General features: G+C 48.6%; 1 protein-coding gene across 1 annotated transcript in view; it reads right to left on the bottom strand.

Moving 5' to 3' along the window:
• Positions 1–25540, bottom strand: part of CFAP47 (cilia and flagella associated protein 47) — a 3369192-nt gene that overhangs the window by 3182106 nt on the left and 161546 nt on the right. Inside the window, exon 6 of the mRNA XM_069639370.1 lies at positions 21727–21887. Within this exon, the coding sequence (XP_069495471.1) occupies positions 21727–21887 (161 nt within the window). The remainder of the gene's footprint in view (positions 1–21726; positions 21888–25540) is intronic.

Here is a 25540-nt window from a genome sequence, read left to right as displayed (position 1 = left end):
TCCATTTGTATTGTTTATCAGTGCATTAAGTAACAAATCACAGTATGTCGTCACTTCTGCCCAGGGAGGAGCCCCTTCCCATGAGGCCAGGAAGGTGAGGCCACTATCCGATAGTCCCCCTAGGGGTGGTATAATGCGGGAGAATCTCACGGAGAGGGGACCCCCCCCCCCAGGGAGTAGGACGACCATTTAGGGTATATGAGAACATCAGACTCCCACACACTCTAGCCTCTCCTTCTGCTAACCTCTTAGTAGACAGTAGACATATGTACTGTTATAAGGTAGTCAAGGTTCAGGAAAGTACTGCTCCAAAGAAGAACATCAGGAACATAGGCAATCCAAGTACTGTGATGTGGTGGGAACCATGAACAATGAACAGCAATACCAAGGAGGAACTGCAGAGGTATAGACTTCTGCGGAGGCGTGGTTCCTCCTACACCATAAAAACCAAAGGAGGACTGCCCATCAGGGAGACACAGTCAAACAGGACGAGAGACAGTGAAGCCAGGGAAGTACGAAGGAGGCACGGAGAAGGCCAGAATGGAACCAAGAGCAGACCGCTCCCAGAGTCAAGAGGACAACAGGACTCCTTTGTCAAACAGCGTCCAGACAGTGACAGGAGGCTGGCACACAGTGATGCAAATGCAAGGGACAGCAAGTCGGTCCAAGGGCCGGGCAGGAGATCCACGAGGTGAAGGCACTGAGACACAGAGATGCCCACGCAGCACACAGAGAAGGAGAGACACCCCAGGAAGAACCAGCAATGCATCCTAGGAACAGGGAAGGTAACTGAAGAGGCACAGGGACCGGAAGGGGCCATAGGGTACAGGCAGAAAAAAAAAGCAGGACTATCCCCCTCTTGTCAGTACTTGGCAAGCAGGGTAGTCAAGGGGACATAGAGAGAAAGGGAGACACACAATGGCCGGGACCCAAATCAAGAGAGTGATATGAGTCTTCTTCCTTGTGGCAGTACTTCCCAGGGAAGTGAACCAAGTGCACCAAACCAAAGAAGAAGAGAAACCAGTGTTGAGGTCCCTCCTAATACTCAGAGTTGTTTTTTTTTTTTAAAGTGTGAAACAGAATGAAGAGAAGTGTCTGGGGAAGGGAGTCATTCCCCAGGTTTTCAGAGATCATTTCATAATTACCAGGAGAAAGGCGTCCTTCTCTTGGTATCTTGAACCAGTCGGAAGGTCATTCCCCTGGGTCTTTTGAGACAAGACCAAATACCTGGCGAAGGGAGGCATTCTCCTGGCCCACTGAGAAAGGATTTAGAACTTTGTGGCCCAGGGAATTGAGTCATTTCCTGTTGTGGTGGAGCATGACGCCCTCCCTTTACACAGAGGAAGCGGACACAGAGTACAGTGGGAACGTACTTATTCCATCCTCTCCTACATTATACTAACTTCCTCCTTTCCCACGTCACATCCCCTCTCCTGCCCCTCCCTCATAACCCCACCTCTAACATAACAATTGAAAGGAAGCGCCCCCAATTTCAGCACGATCCTCCCCTCAATGAGAGACAATAAGGGACTCTCCCGTAGTGGGAATAAGACCAAGACAGAGTGCGGGTGAGCGTAAGTGGGAGTTTATCCAAAGAATAGGGCATGCAAAGAACTCTGCAACCTCCGAGAGCGCTCTGTCTGACAATAGCAAAGACAGGCGTATTTCTAATACAAAAAACGTCATCAGAACCTACACACTATAGGGGGCACAAGTTAATTGGGATTGGGTGGCGTCGACTAACTATAGGTGTTGCTGCAGCGTGGTTGGTCTTGGCGTGAGGACGTCACTGGTCAGCCTCGTGGGTTGGGTTGGGCCTGGCAGGCCAGCTTGAGGTCATCCGAGCGGTGTTGGTATGTTGGGGCAGCCTGTGACAAAGATGAATACCTCTCCTGACTCGTTTGTCCTAGGCCATGCACACTGCAGTTATTCAAGAAACGACATCTAAGTTCATCAATAAATCGCTCGGCAGTTTGTCTTATACAATAAACGCAACGCATGAGGAATGCACCTCTTGAGAGGTCCGGTGATTGTCGGTTAGGGTGAGATTTACCTGTGTCCTATTGACCGGTATTTTAGGTCGAGGGGCTGAGTTCTGGGGCCTGAGCCGACTGGTACATGCCTGTCTGCCGCGTTAGAAGTTATTATATAAATAGGTCTCTGTGTCTTGTCCCAGTGATGGGGGTCGTTCTTGGGGTGGTCTAGGGGGAGGGTTGTGGACTTTACGAGAGGGTGCTGGTAGATCAGTGGATTCAAAACGTGGGTTTATTACCGTGCTGTAAATAACACAGGTGGTGGGCTGTGGCCTTGGGTGCGGTACCGGGGCCTCTGACTCTCTGAAGCGGCTCCAGCTTGGTTGGGGGAGGTGAGGGAGCGCGGCACAGGCCTTAGCTTCCTTATCTGGCAGGCTTGGCAGGGTGGGAGGGAGAATGGCCTTGCATATACTCACAGAGGTTTTTTCCTCGTGCGTTGCTAACTTTTGAATGCAGAACTTTTATAACGTTCCGCCTTATTTTGATGTTATTTAAACACACATATATATTTCCATTTCGTTACACATTTCTTTAATACAGTCGGTCCGAGTACCTTTTCGTTGCCTAACATTATATTTACTACATGATGTGATTATTTTATGTACATTAAACGTTACACGAGGTCGTTCTAGGTTATGGCCTACAGAAATTGATGCTCGCTGCTTTAGGTGATTAAGAAAACATATATGAGTAAATAAAGGCTATACATTTGGTCGACATCTTTCTCTGTGGTTGTAGCAGCACTAGTCCAGACCTGGGGTGGTATCATGTAACGTTACATCTTTATGGTTTATTCACAGTTTACAGGATCTGTTTAAACCGAGGTAGTTCGTTAATACCAATACTTGAATTATTTTCTACTTTCTTCAGATAGTGATGCTTCAGCTTTTTTCCCGTCACCCCGGCCTCGCGGACCAGGTCATGCAGGGTGCGATATTACATTGTGGACGAGAATAATGTTACAGTGTTAGCATCTCGGGTTAGCTCATATCCGACTTTCTCATGGGAACGCGCTCGCAGCGGATCTACCAGGGCTACTGCGGCGGCAGAGATGCATGAAAGGTCCTCCAAAGGTGGGGGCCTCGTTACAGTGTGCTGAACTCACGCCATGTTTGCTGAACAAGATGGCTTCTAGGCCTAACTGAATTTAGGTATATGCAGGGAACGGATATGCGTGGGCAATGTCGTCGGCGGGTGACCCCTCCTCCACCTGGGCCCGGGTGGCATGAGGGGACGGCCACCGAGTCATGGTCCTCACCTGGGGAGAAGGCTGCAGGTGAGGAGGGCCTCGCGGCCAGTCCTCCCCTACATTTCCCCCCTTTCGTTACTAAAGTAACGAATTCTTTAGCTCTTCTAATCTTCTACATTCTTGCTCCTCTATCACTGCGTCATCCCATGCAGGTGTTCCTTTTCTAGGCATCCAGGCTCTGCATACCCCCCTCAAGTTCTCACCTCTTCTAGCATACTCATCTGGGGTACATGTTAAATATATACAGTCACCCGTCCCTTCCAAGTCTACCCAGACCTCCTCATACCATTCCAGTTCCACATCTCGGGGTTCTTTGATAGTGGTGTGCCATAGTTTATCTACTATGTACTTATCACGGCACATAGGCACTAACTGGTATCTGGGAGTGTTATCTGGTCCTGTCTGTACATATACTTCTTGTGTCGCCTTAATTGTACCACCAGAGTTGCCCATTGTCACCATCATCATCGCACCGTTAGGGACTGCGTTAGCACAACATCGAAGGCCCACCTGGCACAGGCAGAACACCACAAGGAGGACCACCGCAACTGCTATCAATAATTTCATCGTTATTCCAAGCCAGGAGGGAACCCAGGAGAAGATATTGTCGAACCATGAGCTGTCTTGAGCCCCACCTTCCAGCTTCATTTTCTCTCCCAGGTTATGGACTGCTTCAATGACGTGGGACAGGGACCCATTTTCTGCGTCTTCAGAAGGTACGAACGTGCAGCACGCACTTCCTATTTTTCGGCAAACACCTCCATCGATTGCTGTTAGCAGGTCCAGAACATACCTGTTCTGCATGGTCATTAGTCGCAGAGCTCGTAGTTCCACCTTTATTATGTTGAACCCTTCTTCAGTGTCATTGGCCAGCTGAATCAGTTCCCACCGTGTGATCTGAAGCCATTTTGCATTTGCTCTTGCTTGTACACTTGAAACCAGTGAGGCAAAAAATGTTTCCACGGAGCTGAACAGGCGATACTTGTCTGGGATCTGTGCCAATAAATCGGATGACGCTTGTGATATGTAGTTTGATGCTCGCTTGTTCCGTGATAGCTCCTCTTCTTTCCCTCCGGAGGACAGGACATAGAGGTGTGCTTCTGCAGTGGGAGACGTCTCGTCCTTGTTCATGTTTCCTTGCGTCCTTTTATTTTCGTCGACGTGGCTTTCTGGAATCACCATTAGGGCCGAATGCAAAGTGGCCATTGAGCAGCTGCCACTCCATGCCTGGGGAAGGTGCAAGTAGGCCTGATTCCCGCATACCCAGTATGTGTTCATTAGTGCTGCTGTTCCTTTTTTCATGTCTGGGATGGTGAGAGTTTTGTTACAGTTTTTGTTCGTTCCCATTGCCACTTTTCCTTCTCCCTTGAAACATAGTTCGTTTTGTATTTCACTTTGTAGCTTGAAGGGTTTCTCCATCGCTGTTACCCATGTTAGTTTAGAGATGTGTTCTTTCCATATTGGTAAGCACGTTTTTTCCATCCATCGCAGCTTGTCTGGTTGGACACCTCTCAGTGCTTCCGCTTTGCACAGTACTTCTTCATCTCTCCATTTGTTTTCTGAAAACAGCGTCCCTTGTATTGCAAAGAAAGGTTCTTTAGGACAGACCACTCCAGACGCTTTTGAATAGCACGTTTTGTTGTCCTGTATTATTTTGAAAGAGACATCGTGTGCTTGAAAGGTGTTCTTTATTCTACACAGTGTGAGATGAAGGAGACATTGGGCATCCACAATGGGCAATTCTCTTGGCAACAACACTTTGGGTGTACCTGATGCATGGGGGATGAGCGAACAGACATAGCAGCTTTCATTAGTTGTCTGTTTAGCTGTTGTACTCATATCTGCATACCATTTATTTGCTTGGTGGGGGTGTCGTGGGTCTTCCATAGGACCTCTGTCAGACAGTATTGTAACTTCCCCTTGTCCACCTTGTACCCTTTATTGGCCAATAATGTCAGGAGTGTTATTGAGTCCTTTCTACACTCTTCCTCAGTTTGTGAACAGATCAATAAATCATCAACGTACTGAATCACTGTGCTTTCTACAGACAAATTCCCCAGATCTTCATGTAGTACCCTGTTGAATATGCTTGGGCTCTCGCAATATCCTTGTGGTAGTCTGCAGTGTTCGAACCTCCTCCCCCCTAGTGTAAACGCAGTTAAGTACCTGCTCTCCTCTGCTAAGGGAATCGAGAAAAATGCATTTTTTAAGTCAATAACTGTGAAGCTTGAGGGCACTATTATTCCTTGTGCTAGCAGTGCATCTAGTGTCTCTCTGATCCCTTCTTCTGCTTCGCGTGACAACGGATATTGTTTTACCCGGGGTATAATTGCTCCCGGTTTCAATTTTATTACCACAGGCTGAACCCCATGTAATAACCCCACGTCATGGGGGCCATTTGTCCATATGTTAGTGGGTACTAACCTCATGTCGTCATCAAAAAATGCATGTGGTGCTCCTACTACTGCCATTAATTCAACTTGAGTTTTTCTGGCTGTAATTACAATGTCACACGGCATTGCTAGTTCCATCACTATTTCGCCATCTGTCTCAGTGTCTGAAAATAGCTCCTCGTCCGAGAGCTCCCTCAGTGGGATATTTGCATTTGTACACAGTACTGTCCGCCACTCACATCCTTCCATGTCAACGCCAATCACACATATTCTGTTTGCTGACACGTGTACTGCGTGTAAATCCAACGATATCACTGACCCGAGAGCAGTGTCGGGGCTTGCTATGGGGCGGAAGAGGAATTCGGCTGGAATCCTCCAATCCATCCTTTTTAGTTCTGGTACTATGAGAGCCAATGTTCTCATGCCCTCAACAAACATCTCCTCGTTTCTTGGTAACCCTCTTATCTCTTGCATGATTGTGTGGCCGTGTATTACTGCTAATATGCGGAGGGGGCATATGCCTGGCGTCGAACATACGATACCGCTCCCTGTGAATGATATTGTCATATTTACTTTGCTTAAGAGATCTCTCCCCAGCAAATTAATGGGAGAGTGTTCATAGTACAGTAAGGGTGCTTTCACTGTTTTACCCCCCACTGTCACATCCAATCCTTCTGTGTAAGGAACTTCAATTACAGCCCCAGAGAACCCCTGCGTCTCTAACGTTCTATTAGATAACGGGAATCGGCCCTCTCTAATGCATGATTTCTCCGCTCCCGAATCCACCATGAATATGAACTGCTTGTCTCCTATCTGCGCTCCTATCAATGGTTCCTCTGATGCATTGTGGGTCGTAGATAGTACTGGACACGCAAGTGCTCTCTGTGGGCTGTCCTATGCGGGGTGTCTCATTGCCCCCCCCTGATCAAAAATGTTCCCCGAAACTACTGACACCCCGCTGTAAGGTGCGGGAGCAGGTGCTCCGTTAGCTACTGTGGCGAAAGTGTTACCTGGCGTGTATTGCATATTGTCATTATTCTGTGGGTGGTTTTGTGTCCTGTACTGATGTCCGTGTAGTTGTGCGTTACTTCTTTGTCCTACATTTTCTGGTTGTTGGTATTGTCCCATGGGGAGGCCGTAGGGGCTTCCTGGGTGGGGGTGACCGTACTGTTCTGTCTCCTGGAACCCGTTGTTTTGTCTGCTCCTGCACTCTCTTGAGTAGTGCCCCCATCTCCCACAGTTCCAGCAGCTCCCCTGTGGACCTCTGGGACCCTGCCACCCATTACCTCCCATTCCTCCATACCCTTGTCCTCCTCTTCGGCCCCGGTACCCACCTCTTCCCCCTCTTGGGGCCCACTCTTGCCACGTTGGACCTCCGTTCTGCTCCTGCTCAGTCCACTGTCGTTGTCCTTGTCCTGCCCAATTTGCTGCTATTCTTCCTTGTATTGCTATTTGCCCCTCCTCTCCTTCGTCTCCCTCCCTCATGAGTGGGAGTCCTGCTACCGCTGCTGCAACCTTCACTAGTTTTGATTGTACCAACTTTGCCTCGTCTGCCAACCTTTTCTGTGCTACTTCCCTCTCTCTCTCTTTGATCCTTTTGCAATGGTGCACTATTATACTTTGGATCTCTGGCCACCCCTTCGCCTCAACGCCCGCTATCTTATCGAGTGCCTTCTGCACCTCTTTTGGGAGCCCTCTCTTAATGATAAAATAAAATAGAGATGTGGATTGGTGCCAGGGCGTGCCCGTTTCCGCTCTCCACATCTCCTGCACCCGGAGAATGTAATCCATAGCATCCTCCCCGTCATTCATTGTACATTGCATTACTGACTGTAAATCAGGGGTATCTGGGAATGTCTCCCGCAGCGCGTCCCACACCCTTGCTCGTACTGTATTAAAGGAAGCCTCATCATGACGATCACAATCTAACGTCACGGCCGGGAAACCAGCCTTAGCCCATACTCTGTCCGCTTGATCTCCTACTGCGGTTACTAGTAGGCTTTTCACATCGCCTACTGCCAACGGTATGCCGGCGGTATGTTTCTCAAATGCATATATCCACTTGCTCGCCCCTCCTGACAGCTGGGGCAATAATTTCATTAAATTAGCCTTATCCATCTGAGCCCATGGTATATAGTTTGGTCTCCCCCCCCCCCTCTGTGTATCAATGGAAGTTGTAACTTCCCTTTTGCAGTTGCACCCTCCCTTTCCTTAGTCGCTGCTGACTCCAATGACGCCATCTTCCCCACCCTATTTCTTAGTCGTCCCATCCATTCGTCGTCTATAGTCCCTAGTGAACATGCACCGTCCACTTCCTCGCTTTCCCCTCCCACTGCCATACTCAACCTATCACTGTCATCCAACCCTCCTCTGACATCACATAACAAGTCCTCTCTGATCCCTCTCTCTCGTGATACATCACCAATGCTCCCTTCTACTGCTCCTACCTCTATTATTCGTGTCGGCTCTTCCTCAATCCTGAACAGTATTTCCCCCTTTTTCCATCCTTCCTCAATCTGTCTACCTTCGCTCGACGCTCTAGACGTGCGTCCTGACTGTGTGGGGGCACACGCTGTGCGCTCACATATGTCTTTTATTCTTGAGAGTTCATCCCTTGCCACAGTAAGCCTCGACTCTAAGTCACTCGTTAGCTTCTCTATATCCACCCTCTGTGTGCTTCCCTGGGCGCGCTCTCTGGTGCTTTCGTATGGCGGGGGGGCTGTTGGTCTTTGTGGTGTACCAGTTGTGGGGGGAGGCACATACGTAGGGTCGCTGTATCCTGCTGCGGGGGCTGGTTTAGGTAATATCGGGTACAAACTAATCACCTCCGCAGGTTGTGCTGTACTTAGCTGTTCCTTTTCCTCTCTTGGAATCATCAATGGATTATCTGTGGTGGAAGGTAGATCAATATTTGGTGCCGGAGCTTTGGGTGGGGGTACCTCCTCAAACAATCTCCAGAGGTCTAATATCTCCTTCCTATTTTGCCATTGTTTCCCCTTATACTTGAGGCTAATGCATGTTCGTACCATATCAAGAACGCTTTTGTCAAAAGACCCTCCCTCGGGCCAAATCTGGGGCAGACCCTCCCCCTTCAATTCTGTTACCCATTGATCGTGATATTTATTTATTCGTTCAGCGTATCCCGGTAAGCTCTTACAAATATGTGACAAGGGAGTTTCGGCCCCCATCCTCTAAATCACTAACACAGCCGTGTCCACCTTCTTTACTTTTAGTTAGGTGTAGATATGTGTATGTATACCTTTATGGCACAGACAAAAGCGGACGTCTCAAATATTATCACCCAAGTTTATTCACTGCGCAAATCCTTTCGCACTCACCATAGCTCATCTCCTTCCCATTCCCATACACTCTCATGTGATTCCGCTTGCAACTGATCAAGTACTAGTTATGGTCAACACTCTCTGGCGCCACCTCGCGGTCAACCGGTCGTCCCCAACACTCACACGGTGCGCGCACCCATCACAATGCCTTTCCACTCACACCTCGTCTTATTTCCTCCCTTTCCTCCCTGGCCAGCTGTCCCTGTTTTTCTGCTAAGGTTGCTATGTTCACGTCTGTACGTGCCACTACTTAGTCCCCACTCCTCAAAATGTGCTCCCTATTTTATAGTTCTTCTACAAGTATATTTATCTTATACCCTTTTCGCTTTCTTCCCCTGCCCCGTGGAATGGAAAAAAGAAATAGAGAGAGTAGCAATCACTAAAACATATTCCCGGTGTCTCCTTTTGCCAGACACCAATAACTTATTTCTTACTTCTTCATATATTCCCAGTACTAGTTTAGATAGCACTATGCGGCGCCGCCTTCCACCCCCTTTCGGAGCTAGGTTTCCGTCACTTCTACCACTTCACTTATTTCTTACTCCTAATGGCCATATGCAAAGAAAAGATAAAGAAAGTTTCAAGACCCGTCTTTAGTAGACCCCCGTTATTCTTCTCCTCTACCTGTCCCCGTTCTCCTGTTCACAGTTTCCCCTCCCTTCCCCTTTACGATCGCTCGCACTCAGTACTCACGTGCCCGTCTTGAACCGATAGTCTCCGAAACTGGGTCCGTCCAGGCGGTGTCACCGGTAACTCAACGGTCAGCCCCTGGCTCCGGCGAGCGGCACTCAAAGGGGATTTTTTTCCAATCGGGATCCCGTACCCTTTCTCATTGAGTGCGCACTTCTTATTGTGCCGGTCGCCGTTGGCGGGCAGCCTCCCGGAGCCGGCTCACCGTGCGTATCCCTTCTCGACCGGAGATTCTCGTGCCACAAGGGGGTCGTTAGAAAGGAGTTAGGAAAAATAATTTGGAGATATCACGTCGGGGTCACCACTGAAAGGAAGCGCCCCCAATTTCAGCACGATCCTCCCCTCAATGAGAGACAATAAGGGACTCTCCCGTAGTGGGAATAAGACCAAGACAGAGTGCGGGTGAGCGTAAGTGGGAGTTTATCCAAAGAATAGGGCATGCAAAGAACTCTGCAACCTCCGAGAGCGCTCTGTCTGACAATAGCAAAGACAGGCGTATTTCTAATACAAAAAACGTCATCAGAACCTACACACTATAGGGGGCACAAGTTAATTGGGATTGGGTGGCGTCGACTAACTATAGGTGTTGCTGCAGCGTGGTTGGTCTTGGCGTGAGGACGTCACTGGTCAGCCTCGTGGGTTGGGTTGGGCCTGGCAGGCCAGCTTGAGGTCATCCGAGCGGTGTTGGTATGCTGGGGCAGCCTGTGACAAAGATGAATACCTCTCCTGACTCGTTTGTCCTAGGCCATGCACACTGCAGTTATTCAAGAAACGACATCTAAGTTCATCAATAAATCGCTCGGCAGTTTGTCTTATACAATAAACGCAACGCATGAGGAATGCACCTCTTGAGAGGTCCGGTGATTGTCGGTTAGGGTGAGATTTACCTGTGTCCTATTGACCGGTATTTTAGGTCGAGGGGCTGAGTTCTGGGGCCTGAGCCGACTGGTACATGCCTGTCTGCCGCGTTAGAAGTTATTATATAAATAGGTCTCTGTGTCTTGTCCCAGTGATGGGGGTCGTTCTTGGGGTGGTCTAGGGGGAGGGTTGTGGACTTTACGAGAGGGTGCTGGTAGATCAGTGGATTCAAAACGTGGGTTTATTACCGTGCTGTAAATAACACAGGTGGTGGGCTGTGGCCTTGGGTGCGGTACCGGGGCCTCTGACTCTCTGAAGCGGCTCCAGCTTGGTTGGGGGAGGTGAGGGAGCGCGGCACAGGCCTTAGCTTCCTTATCTGGCAGGCTTGGCAGGGTGGGAGGGAGAATGGCCTTGCATATACTCACAGAGGTTTTTTCCTCGTGCGTTGCTAACTTTTGAATGCAGAACTTTTATAACGTTCCGCCTTATTTTGATGTTATTTAAACACACATATATATTTCCATTTCGTTACACATTTCTTTAATACAGTCGGTCCGAGTACCTTTTCGTTGCCTAACATTATATTTACTACATGATGTGATTATTTTATGTACATTAAACGTTACACGAGGTCGTTCTAGGTTATGGCCTACAGAAATTGATGCTTGCTGCTTTAGGTGATTAAGAAAACATATATGAGTAAATAAAGGCTATACATTTGGTCGACATCTTTCTCTGTGGTTGTAGCAGCACTAGTCCAGACCTGGGGTGGTATCATGTAACGTTACATCTTTATGGTTTATTCACAGTTTACAGGATCTGTTTAAACCGAGGTAGTTCGTTAATACCAATACTTGAATTATTTTCTACTTTCTTCAGATAGTGATGCTTCAGCTTTTTTCCCGTCACCCCGGCCTCGCGGACCAGGTCATGCAGGGTGCGATATTACATTGTGGACGAGAATAATGTTACAGTGTTAGCATCTCGGGTTAGCTCATATCCGACTTTCTCATGGGAACGCGCTCGCAGCGGATCTACCAGGGCTACTGCGGCGGCAGAGATGCATGAAAGGTCCTCCAAAGGTGGGGGCCTCGTTACAGTGTGCTGAACTCACGCCATGTTTGCTGAACAAGATGGCTTCTAGGCCTAACTGAATTTAGGTATATGCAGGGAACGGATATGTGTGGGCAATGTCGTCGGCGGGTGACCCCTCCACCTGGGCCCGGGTGGCATGAGGGGACGGCCACCGAGTCATGGTCCTCACCTGGGGAGAAGGCTGCAGGTGAGGAGGGCCTCGCGGCCAGTCCTCCCCTACACAATGTTGGTAGGTTCACAATGTCGTAAACACAAGGTTTGCTTTTCATGTGCCTATATCCTGCGCTTAGGAGAATCTTCTCTCTTACCGCATAATCATTCCCGTCTTAAAAGAATTACTTCACCAAGAAACTGTTTCCTGCAAACCTGTAACAGGTGAAACCCATTTAGTATAAGGGGTTGGCAAACATGCTTTGTCATGAAGTGTTAACCCTTCCCGACATCTCTTACTCTAATGTGGCAGATTACATTGGCTAATTAGTCACCCACTCATTTTCTTTAGGACTTGTGCACTGATGGACAGTGTATTTTGTCATCAACTCCAATACTCGCTTCCATAAAATGTGGGATTAATGAAAACCTAGGCAATGGAAACTTAAAAAATTGAATTTGTTAACAAATACGTCTTCACTATTGGGAGTCAGGTGACTCGTGACGCAAACTTAGCGCTGTCGTGTATAAATAAAAGGGTGGTCTGGAGCTCAACGGCTATACAACTGTGTCTGAGTCTTCTGTACAGGAAGGGGGCTCACTGGGGGCTCTGGGCCAGTGGTACATCTGACAACATTGGAAACGAGGGGGGCGCTTGGGCAGGAGAGAGGGATTCGGTCCACCCTGCGACAGCGGGTTGCGGCATTCGCTCCCTTCAGTGCCTGCCGAGCATAAACCTCGAGGTATGGTTTAATTTTCACCATTGAGATCCCAGTGGCAGCGCCTCTTGTTTAAGAGTGCTCGTGCACCAAGGGAGAATTATTTGAATCGCTGCATAGTGCAAACGGTGTGCATAGAAGTGCGCAGTGTGTGTGAGGGCCTGGAGGGCCGCCCAGTTGCTGGGCAGTGAATGAGGAAAAAAGCGGAAGGGGAGGTGAAAACTAAATGTTATTAAAAAATGGAGAAAGAACAAAGCGCTGGATGTGGAACAGAGGGGTACCTGTGCCCAAACCGAAGCCGTGGTGAGCCCGAGTTGCAGCCTCTGGAGGCACAGCGGTGCTCGTGCACTCAGACATGTGAGTTGCAGCCTCTACCATCATTGAGGTGCCTGTGCATTCTCTGACACATGTAGACCTACAGGAAGACAAGAAAACATGGAAGAAAACCAAGATACTGCTCAAGCGGCTGAACAGGGACCAGCAGGTGGTATCAGGAGACCAGGGACCCAGACATCACGGTTCTCTTGCTCCAATGCCCGACGATGCAAAGCTATCTACGCTGATATATGCAGCGGGCCAGAGGTACACAGAATCTTCAAAACCTTAATGCCTGTCAACGACAGCTACCAAGAGGCGAAGGCTTGCCCCAGAGAGCAATTCATGCCATTGGCGAACCAGGACTACGAAAGGTACATGTGTGTCGCCAAGCAAAAAGACGATCAATCTCTGGACAAGTTTTATGGACGTCTCAGACACTTCGCAGCAACCAGTGCTTGGGAGAATGAAAACGGAATGGTCTGTAACCAGCATATGCAAGGATGCACATCTGAGAAACGGAGGGAGCACATTTTGAGGGAGCCTGGTCTAACACTAGCTCGCATTCTCTAGAGGGGACGGTCATATGAACTGGCAGAGGTCAGGGTGTCCAAAATGGATGCAGCGATCCGTTCACTCAAATTGGAAGATGTGTGTGCAGTGGGATGCCAGGAAGGGGCTATGTCGACCGGGCCGAAATGGATCCAAAGGAGAGAAAAAAGGACCAGAAGTGCAAACGCTGTGCCCGAAATGTTTGTTACAATCTCCCACATTCAGGAGAGTGCCTGGCGAAGGGTAGGGCATGCGGGCGGCGTGGAGTACCAGGAGATTTTGCCAGAACGTGCAAGGCCCCTACACCGGTGGCAATGGCAAGAGGCCCAAGCAGACGAGGTGCAGGTGACAAGCGACAACAGCAGAACGTGGCACAGGTACATCAGGAGCTTGATCCATAGGATCAGGACATTGCAGAAGAGGAAGACCAGGAGGTTTTCTTCATCTCTGGCATTGGCTCGCTGCAGACAAAAAAAAAATGAGGCAACCAAAGCGCACAGTGTGCATAAGTGGCAAAGAGACTCTAGTTCTTGTGGATACAGGAGCGCGAGTGTGCATGACGGCAGTACAACCCTACGAGGCAGGACATACAAGACGCAAGATCTCCAGGGAATATATCGGAAATCCGTAGCTTCCTCAGATGGTTACATATTGTGGCGTTTCATTCCCAATATCCGAACCCCAGTGACACTTAACCAAAAAGGATGTGGAATGAAAATGGACCCAGTTGGAGCAGGAGTCTTTTGAAACAATCAAGAAGGAACTGACAGAAGAGAAGAGCATGGCGTTTTTTTTATTTCCCAAGGAGGGAATCTGAGATCATCATGGATGCCATCACGTTTGGCTTAGGAGCTGTGCCCACACAAAGCGACTTGCAGGGAAATGTGAAGCTGGGGGCATACGTCAGCAGGGCCCTTTCTGACACTGAACAGCAGTATTCCCAAATTGAAAGGGAGGTGCTGGCGGTCCTGTGGAGATGCCCCCATTTCAGATTTTACAAACTGGGTAAACCCACCATGGTTGTCACCGACCATAAGCTGTTGCTGCCTATTCTGGCGGGTTCATCCTCGAAGCCTCCCCATGGATTGAAAGGTGGATGCTAGCACTGTTGGAGTAAAGCGAGTAGATTGCCCCAGGCTCACACAATGCGGCTGGCTATTTGTTGTGACATCCAACAGGAAAGGACAGAAATGGGACTCAAGGAGGCCGTGGAACCGGTGGAACATGTGGACCTGGTGGTGGAGTCTGCTAAGCCTGTGTCGTCGTCAGTGCAGGAACTCACGGAAGCCTCCACAGCCGGATATGGGCTGCCATGCTGAGTGGTGAATGGAAAACCATCCTAACGAATCTCAACAAGGAAATGCAGGGTGTTAGAATCGAACTGGAACAACTGTGGAGGGTATACCACAAACTGTCGGTCATCGATGATGGACTTCTGCTGAGGGGTGGTGGTGCCGTTGGCGTTGGTCCAGAGAGTGATGGAGCTAGCCCATCGCAGACATCACGGCTCCGCTAAGACCAAAGTCAGGCTGCGCCTGAAAGTATGGTTCCGGAATCTAGAGAAATATGTGGACGACTTTGCCAGAGGGCGAGTGTGGTGCCAGGTGGCCCCGCCAGCGAAAAGGGAACCACAAATTGGATACATGCCATGGAGTGACCAGTCACGGGGCATTCTACATGTTAATTTTTGGCGCCACAGGGTGAGGATCCCATTTCCTAGTTCTGATCAATCAGTGGTTGATATACCCAGAGGTGGAGTAGACTCCAATTCATTTGACAACATAGCGCACGTGATGGAGAAAACATTTGCAACCCACAGATTCGCCCGAGATATGTGCTTGGACAATGGGCCCCCATTTCAAGGGGAAAGCTTCACAGAGTTCCGACAGGGGGTGTGGTATAACACATCGGAAAATATCTCCTGTGTGGCCGAAAGCCATTGGGGAGGTGGAGCGCTTTATGCACACCCTGAACAAGGTGTTCAGGATTGCCCAGGGACAAGGAAAATGCCTCAAACGAGCACAACCAATTTCTGGGCAAATACCGGTCGACACCCCACAGCGCAATGGGAGTGGCACCTGCCAAGGTGCTGTTCCGAAGGTGCCCCGAGGACTCATCCCAGAGGGGGAAGGTAGGAGCCCCGAGGAGATCGACAATGAATGAGTGTTCGAGGAAAGAAGGTTGAGAAACGAGTGAGAGAACATGGGGAGAAACCTACAACCCCACGACATGGTGGTAGGCGACGCAGTGCTGGTCAAAAACCTTACATCTGGAAGGTATGCTAACCCTCATCTATGAGCCTCGTCCTTTAGATGTAATCAAGGTAAAGGGATCCATGTTCACTGCCGCAGACACACGAGGAACAGGGACTAGAAAATCTAGCTTTTTTTTTTTAGGAGGGTGTGGGAAGCAACATTTCCAGGAGACGCCAGGGAGCAGAGCGGCCAGTGGGGCGGCGAGGACGATGGGGACCTAGGGTGCACCCAAGGACTGGTCAACACAGACCTGGTAACGGAGGAACAGCTGGGAGGGGGAGGAACTAGCAGATACTCCCACCACGAAGAGAAGAGGAGGCTCTCCGGTTTTGATGATGTCATACCTAAGTAAGAGGGATTGTGAACTGTATATGAAATCTATGCCGGGCCTGTGTTTGTGTTCATTGTTTAAAGCTTGGCCACATGCTGTAGAGATGTCGCGAGAGCCCCGCTCTCGCGAGATCTCGCCCGCGACCACAGCTCCGCCCCCGCGCGCCACGCGCGCATTACGGGACGAGCTGAGGACGCGGATAGCTGCGTCTTCCCGGCTCCTCCGAGAACGGGACTCAATCAGCATTAAAGATGAAAAATTATATCTGCTGCAGCCAGGCCCCAGCTGGCCACGTTGGCCCACGCTTACCCAGGCACTGTCTGTATAAGAAATGTTCCGGAGCAACCAGGAGAAATAAAGCACTGGTAAAACCCCTGCCTGACTCCTGTCTTCCTTCAGGGAAAGTTATACTACATAAATTGGCGACGAGGATCATCACCAGAAACCGCGCAGAAGCATGCAGGGAGCCACACCGCCGCCACCCTTTTTACAAACGCCAGGTAGGCCTGCCATTCCTTGGCCACAATGGCAGCCCCTGTTCACGACGTACGTGGAGGCCATGGGCGGAGCAGGATTTTCAGCGGCAAGACGCAGGGCCATGTTACTCAATGCCTTAGGGGTGGAAGGGCAAAGAATATTCGAGGGCCTTACCCCGATTCCAGTAGAGGATGACAATGATGATGTGTTCAAGGAAGCGGTTAGAAGAATCATTAAGAGGTTCGCCAGTAAAGAGAACACAGTACTCCATAGGATACGGTTTTACACTCGAAAACAAGAACAATCCGAACCCGTCGATGACTACGTCACGAAATTAAGAAAACTAGCAGCCTTGTGTAACTTCGGCACCAATGCTGAGAACCGTATATGCGACATGCTAGTTGTCCACACCAACAGTCAGAAAGTTCAAGATAAGTTCATCCTTGAAAAAGAGCTACAGTTAGAGAAAGCCGTTGAGATCGCCAGAGCAGTGGAAGAAACGGCGGGAAGAAGGAAAGAGTTTACAGGGGCCCAAGGTCCCACTGAAATACAAGCTGTGGGGTTCCATTCAAGAAAAGAAAGGTTGGCACCAGACACGAGAGAAGTGAGAAGCAACAAGAAAGAACCCCTCAAGTGTCATAGGTGCACCAGTACCAAACACTTGGCCTTTGACAGAGAGTGCCCAGCCAGAGACAAGGAGTGCTCCGTCTGCAAACGCATTGGACATTTCTCGATAGTGTGTCGATGGAGAAACAAGAAAGTCACCAGCCTCAACACAGATCGCACAAGGGAAAGAGAATCCTCCTCAGATGAGGAAGGAAGACCCACAGTTATCATGGTGAACAGCACACGAGCCAGGAGAGAGAAGCCCCACTGCGTGATCAAAATCGATGGAAGAGAGACAAGGGTCATGGCAGACTCCGGTTCAGACCTCACCATCTTACCCCTGCAGACATACAAAGAAATGGTGGGTAAAGAGAAAGTGAAAGTGCTCACCACGCGTCACAAGCCCACAGTGTTTGGGGGGGCCTCAGTCGAACTGCTAGGTTATATCAACGGCAAAGTCGAATTCAAAGGAAGAGAAACCATCACCAGGGTCTACTTCAGCCACGAAGGGCCTGCAGTGTTGGGCTGGGACGATCAAGACAAATTAAAAATCAGGCTAGATCCCAGCACAGAAGATAAAGTTCTATCAGTCAATGCGAGGAGCGGATCCGTTGTCAAGAGCGATTACCCAACACTTTTCTCGGAGGAGCCGGGGCACATCAAAAGTTTTCTTCACAAAATTGTGCTCAAAAGAAATGCTGTCCCCGTCAAGCACCGGGTGAGACCAGTACCGGCCACAGCAAGGGACGCCCTTAGACAACAGCTAGACAAAATGAAGAAGGAAGGAGTGATAGAAGAAATTGAAGCGTCCGAATGGCTGAGCCCAGTCGTCCTCATAAAGAAACCCCAATCACAAGAATTAAGGGTGTGCATAGATCTGCGCAGCCTAAACTTAGAAGTCATCACGGACAATTACCCGCTCCCAAGCATAAACGAACTCATTTTACTAATGAAAGAGGCCAAAATATTCTCTAAACTAGACATGAGAAATGCGTATCACCAAATACAGCTGCACGAAGAATCGAAACCCCTTACGGCATTTATCACTCTATTTGGCACGTTTCAATTCACCAAAATGCCTTTCGGGTTGTCATCAGCCGCATCAGCCTTTCAACGTATGATGGACGTCCTTCTACGGAAAGTTAAAAATGTGGTATACTTTCAGGATGACATATTGGTCTACGCAGGGGATAAACGGACGCACGATGCCACGCTCGAAGTGGTTCTCAACAAGCTACAAGAAGCAGGAGTGCGATTACGCCATGAAAAATGTTCTTTTGGGGTAAAAGAAGTCGAATATCTGGGGTACAAGATTTCGGAAAAGGGCATCAGTCCAAAACAGAATCTCATGCAAGCCATCATCAAGGCTCCAGAACCCACCACCAAAGAAGAGGTGAGGTCATTTCTAGGATTGGCTGAGTACTATGCGAAATTCATACCCAAGTTTTCAGAAACCACTTCACCCCTACGCGATCTACTCAAAAAAGGGACAGAATTCTCGTGGAAAGAACCCCAGAAGTTGGCGATAGACACCATAAAGCAACATATCATGAAAGCTCCATGTCTTCAACCATTTAACCCAGAGTGGGATACAGTCATCACCACTGACGCCAGTGCGTACGGACTAGGAGCTGTGCTAACACAGAGGAGAGGTGACACCGAACATGTGGTGGCCTTTGCGTCAAAGGCACTATCAGAGGCGGAACAGAACTATTCCACCATTGAAAAAGAAATGCTAGCATGCGCATGGGCAGTCGAACATTTCAGAACATACGTGTGGGGCACAAAGTTCAAGCTGGTGACGGATCACAAGCCGCTCATCCACATGCTCAGTCCGGGAGGCACCAAAGCATCAACGCCCAGACTAGCTCGCATTGCAGCGAAACTACAGGAATACACATTTGAAATCCATCACATCTCAGGCTGGAAAAACTCGCAAGCCGACTGCATGTCGAGACTGCCAGAGAACAAGGGGAGGGCTACCACATTCCTACACGGAGAATGCATCGTTGCATCCATCTCAGACATAAGGGCACCAGACTACCTGGAACTCAGTGAGAGACACTGGGAAGAAGAAGATGGGAACGACCCAACCATGGCTAAGATTCGCAAATGGATCAGAGAAGGGTGGCCAAATGAAAAAATGCTGCCCGAAGGCATGTGACCATATTGGAAGGTGCAAGATGAGTTGTCGGAAACAGAGGGGATAATCATGAGAATGGATCAAATCATCCCCCCCACAGGAATGAGACGCACAATTCTCTGCAGGGCCCACGCGGGACACCTCGGGAACACGATGACTCGCCGCAGGGTGAGAGAAGCTTACTGGTGGCCGTCTATGGATCAAGAAATACGCTCCATGATAGAGCGCTGCCACGAATGCCTAAATAGCGACAAAAGACTGAAGGTTCGCCAAGCACCTCTCATACCCACAGAGATACCAGAAGCAGTGTGGTCCAAAGTGGGCATAGACTTCATAGGGCCCCTGGAGGCGATGGCGACGGAACACAGATACGGCATAGTGCTGGTCGACTATCTATCCAAGTGGGTGGAAGCAGAGTTTGTCCCAAACATAACCACTGAGACAGTCATAGAAGTACTCACTGAAATCTTTCAAAGGGAAGGCCCCCCCAAAGAAGTCGTCACAGACAATGGAGTACAACTAGTTTCCAAAGACATGGAAGAATTTTTTTTTCCAAATATATTTTTATTGGTTTTATACATGCATTGCATTGGATGTTTGCAGGTACATAAATAGCGCTGGGCGCTGCGCGCCGCGCGCTTGAGTTCAGTTGTGCAAGTGTTAAATCAACAAGGACAATGTCCTTCATTTTTAAAAAGGAACCACATCAAACAAAAGAAGGTGGCCCTATATCACCCCCAAGCAAATGGACTTGTGGAGAGGGCGAACAGGTTCATAAAGGGGGCCATCCAACTGGCAACAGCGTCGGGCATGGACCCCCTCAAAACCACCAAAGAAGCAATAGCGGCCCACAGGCTCACGCCAAACGGAATTACTCAAATATCCCCGTTCAAAATGTTGAGAGGGAGGAGTGCGGCATCTATGCTCATCCCACCATGGCTGTCGAAAGTAAAGGAATATGAAGCAGTAGACATGACAGAAGTGGTATGGCGCATTGAAAGAAACAAGACACGCATGAAATCGTGGAGTGACGAAAGAAGGAGGACGAAACAAGCGCCCAACATAGAAAAAGGGGACTGGATCAAAATCAAACTACCAAGAAAAGATCAAGCCACAGGATCCCGGTATAGTGAGCCCATAAAAGTAACTCACAAAGGAACCAATCACGTCCGCACAGAAGACGGGCGCACGTGGAACTTTGAAAGAGTAGCATTATACCAGCGAAGGCATGAAAAAGCGAGGACCCCAGAGACCCCACGCATAGAAACCGAAAGGGACGACGGGAGAAACGAAGAACGAGAACCCCAAGGAAACGACGGAGGAAGAGAAGAAACCGATATAGAACAGGAAGAACCGAATGTAAGCCCAGAACCGGTTCAGCAGGGACCGTGCCCTGGAACCAGTGAGAGGCCCAGAAGGGAGCACAGAAGACCGGTGAGATACTATGACTATGTGTTACAGTGAACCCGTTCCGCATTGAAAAAGGGAGGTGTGTAGAGATGTCGCGAGAGCCCCGCTCTCGCGAGATCTCGCCCGCGACCACAGCTCCGCCCACGCGCGCATTACGGGACGAGCTGAGGACGCGGATAGCTGCGTCTTCCCGGCTCCTCCGAGCACGGGACTCAATCAGCATTAAAGCTGAAATATTATATCTGCTGCAGCCAGGCCCCAGCTGGCCACGTTGGCCCACGCTTACCCAGGCACTGTCTGTATAAGAAATGTTCCGGAGCAACCAGGAGAAATAAAGCACTGGTAAAACCCCTGCCTGACTTCTGTCTTCCTTCAGGGAAAGTTATACTACACATGCCCACTGTTTGCTGTTTCTCAGGTTATGTCTGCTGTTGAGGAATTCATGACATGTTTAATGTTTTATGTCGGATGTCTATTGTTCCAATAAAAAAAGGAGAAATGTAGAGGTGACCCTCGACGACAACGTAGCACCGTTGTGTATAAATAAAAGGGTGTCCCCCCGTCTGCAAAGGCAATGCACACCGGGAGCCCAATGGCTATACAACTGTGTCTGAGTCTTCTGTACGGGAAGGCAGGGGCTCACTGGGGGCTCTGGGCCGGCGGTACATCCGCTGACAACATTCACTGACCTGCGATATAAGCCCACTTATCGGTTACGGCACAAGCAGTTCCCATCTAACTTTTCGAAGGTCATATTAGAATCAAAATGGCGGACCCCCTTTAACAGTTTCATGTAAAAGCGAAAGTGAGGCACACAACTGGCGTTTCTATTCTGACAAAGCATTTTTAAAAATCACACGAAGATTTCTCACAGACGTATGTTTTTATTCATTTTGTTTAACACGCAGCATGTCACACTGCGCTTTCATTTGGCAAATCACTTTAAAAAAAGACGAAAGACTTTGCACCAGCCAGATAGCACTCTTCTTTCATACAGATTGATAATTATAGTGGCATGCGAGAGGCACTGCTGACTGACCCATAGTATAGTAAAGATGCCACATCATCTTTGTTCACTACAACCACCCAAAAGTGTTTTGCAAACTTACTTTGGACTAAAGAAGAGCGTCACGGTAGTTTTCTGAAAAGGTAGCAGACTCCCTTGGTTGGGGACACAAAAGATCAGACTTGCAGCATCCTGGGTCCTGTATCCGTTTGCAAACTCTGGATTTTGCAAAAAGGCGTCTGTACTTTTTTGAAGATCTGTACCCTGACGAAGAAAAGAAATGTGGTTTTTGCAGAGTATGCACCAAACTGGAATAACTTTTTTTTTAAAAAACATGCTTTTAGATCAGAGTAAAAACTAATTTGAAGCCCATTTATTACCTTGCTCACAATATATTACAAATACATTAGTCATTGTGGAACTGTAAGTGGGGGGAAAGGAAAATCAACAAAAGGAATGCAGGACAAAGGGTCTGGAGATAACCATTAACCTACAAGAACCACCGACAACAGAAGTTGAATTAGGACTCAAAAATTACGTTTTTGAAAAGATCACATTTCCTAAATCCATGCAAAGTTAAAAGAATAAAGAACACGGATATATGTTTAGTTTCAGAGTTCACTATAGGAAGGAGTTTGATGATCGGAAGCCGCTTTCATACTCTTTGCCAAAGAGTTGTAGAGGGTGGGGCCCTATATGTTCAAGGCTCATTCCGAGGGGAACTCCTTGCAAACACTCAGAATTGAAACCGATATCCTGAAGTTTCACAAAGGACTTCAAGAGATCAATCTTACTTTGACAACCATCTGGCCATGCAGGTGGCCCATGCCATCTGAAATCAACAGACCAGGACTTTTTTTTATTCGCGACCCCCATCTTGCAGCCTGAGGGCGAGAAGAACAAAATCAGAGAACCCTAGATTACTTGCAGACTTTATAGAAAAGGTCAATTGCTCACTTCAACACCCACCGGCATTTTCACAGGTAGACTCAGATGAACATCTCCTGTGTCCACAGGTGACGCCGTCTTCGCCCCACTACCAACCAGTTTACATCTTGACGCGGGCACCACCCAAAGATAGTAAGCAGACACCACAAACCAGTTGGCCATCTTCAAGGGCATGATACCTATTTATACTCAGAGACCCGACACCACCCTAGAGGTTCACACCTCCTGGAGGCAAAGAGCAGTAGCTTTCTTGAGAGCAACCACACAACCATCAAGCTGCACTGAAGACAGCCATTACAATCTAACCTGTTTGCTCCCCAGCTAGAGGAAAGCTAACTGGCTCAGTTCCAAGTCAGTACCAGGCATTTACTTTAACCCTGCAGAGACTCTGGCTCCTGCAGCAGGGGCATGTGCAGGGAGGAACACTTCTGTCTGACTATAAAATGGCAGCGCAAATCTTTAAGCTTTTGGCCACTGCTACTGAACAGTTTGTTAAACAACATGATGAATAAGAAATGAGGGAACAGAAAGAAATCCTTTGGGAATCAAGAGAAATACTTGTAAATACCAGATCAGGAAAGAAGGATAACAAATCAAATTAAGGTTCATGAGAGACCGAGGGACCAACTGAGGGATAGCTTGAACAAGTAGAGTAATCGGGCTTTCTGTAAAAGGGTACAATGCCTCGCATGGAGTGCCACAGACGAACTACCATCCAGGAGCAGAAGGAAAACAGAGCCTGGGCAAGAGCAAGACCCTGCGAAAGACCATAAGGAGAAATGAGAGAGACACTAGCATGCCGAGTGCTATCTATATCTCAAACACAGGTGAATCACATATCACGGAACCACAGAACCTATGGAGGGCTTTATCACAGGCACTGGTGGAGAGCAGTCTCAGATGGAGGGGAGAAAGAAAGACAGTGCTGAGGGCTGTGGCTAAGACACTGGAAGACGCCAGAGGCTTAGGACAGAGACCAAAAGCCTGCTGAGTGCCACCTCTCAAAGTGTTGAGAAAATTCAGCTGTTGAGAGAAGAATTTGCGCAGGAGGGTGAACCATGGCAAGAGGAGGAGAATATCTGACAAAAATAGGCCCCAAGCTAGGGGGAAACAATCCTTGCTGGTAGAAATATCTCAAAAAAGTTTGCTAACAGCCAGGGTTGTTAGGAAGCATGCGATCATAGGGCTCACCCTCACCCAATGATACAGGAGTTGTTCGCTGATGGGAACCGACGTGTGTGTTACCCTGCCATGGATTAGTACCAGAGCACTTTTATCATATGGCCTAGAATATACACTAGAAAGTAGACAGACTATGGAATGGCTACACATAGATATCATGGATCTGTTTGAAGACTCTGAACCCATCTGAATCGCTGATGCCGAACACCTTTTAGGATTAGCAGACACGGATTGGCTCAGATACGCGGCCTTACAATAGACCATTTACACATACACTACAGCTGAGTCCCGCAGTAGTGAACAGTCAGCCTGCAAAGCAGCATTTGTCAGTGATTTTACAACATACCCTAAAATCAAAACTTTTAATGTACTATGTGTTCTGAATAATCTCAACAGAAGCACATTAGCAAACTGCTGGGCTGACAAACTAAATATGGTCCTTGATGTGGGAGACATGTATGGTTTCTACTCTGGGATTCAGGTGTCCCTCAACATACGTAATAGGAAGATACAGTACAAGCTTTTGGAACTGGCATATTTTACTCCAGCACGTCTGCACAGTATGAAGATGGGTCCCTCTGTCTGCTGCTGGCAGAAATGCGGCCGTCCCTGCACGATGTGCCACATGTTCTAGACATGCCCTGAACTGACCACTTTCTGGTACACTATCCACAGGCATATCCTATGTATTCGAGGCACTTCTATCTCATTGTCACAGATTTCTATGCTATTTGGCGCTGAGGCAGAAGAGTGGCATGACAACTCAATTACCAGAACACCTGTGCACCTCATGCTATTTGCAGCTACGAAGATTATCTTGCTGGGGTGGAAGTTCGCGAAACATCCTACAAAACATCAATGGGCTACCCTTAAATAATGCGTGGTAAAGAGGAGCAGTTTTAAACAGCAAACCACTGTCCCGCAAGCAGGGAAATTCTGGGATCTGGTCGACCCTTACATTTAGTTTAATGCATAGAATATAACTTATGTATAACATAGGGGCAGACTCATACAAGACTGATTTTAACACTTGCTTGTGTACCATGTATTTCAGCCATTTTTAGTTCATAGCACGCACTGAAAAGGAGGGGGCGATTGTTGGTGGAGGATGCACACATCAGACGTTGACTTCTTACTGTCTGTATTATATAAGACTATATATAGTATGGTATATGGCTCTTGAATATCGTGTCCTGCTGTTATGCTCAACTTAATAAAAAAATAATGAAAAAATGTTTTGCAAAAAACATTGCTAACGGCAGAGGATGATGATCCACAGCCAGAGGGTGATATCAGAGTTTGAACTGTCCTAATGTAAAGGGGGGGGGGGAGATTCCTGGTAGGCATAGCTAAGAAGTGAGCAGTAACTATAATCCTTTAACTGGTGTATGGGAGCGAGGGGTCCTCAGGCCCCCTCGCATCATACGCTCCTCAGTACAAGGCTTGGACCGCGTGCCTCCGGTAGTGGTATTGCCCCTTGCCCTTATGTAAAGTTAACCACGGTTGACTGCTACATAGATGGGACTACTGAGAAGGACACGGGGCATCCATCTTTTGTGCCCCCTTTCGACTCCATCTTGGGTAAACAGGACTCACTGCGATAGTACAGCAATGCTCAGCTCCCCTTCCACTGCAGCAGCCAAGGACAGAGACACACACACACAAGGCGCACCGGCAGCTGGCTGCCCCCCCCCCTTGCACTTCCCCTGCGAAGGAAAGGTCTGCGCTTCTATTCTCACGCTGATGCCGGAGAAAGTTGCAACAATCAATATGCTACAGTTTTCTTC

The sequence above is a fragment of the Ambystoma mexicanum genome, chromosome 7q (genome assembly GCF_040938575.1).
Source record: "Ambystoma mexicanum isolate Mex_15411 chromosome 7q, UKY_AmexF1_1, whole genome shotgun sequence".
Classification (NCBI taxonomy): Eukaryota; Metazoa; Chordata; class Amphibia; order Caudata; family Ambystomatidae; genus Ambystoma; species Ambystoma mexicanum.
The sequence above is the reverse complement of the archived record's forward strand: the minus strand, read 5'-3'. Positions and strand labels throughout refer to the sequence as shown.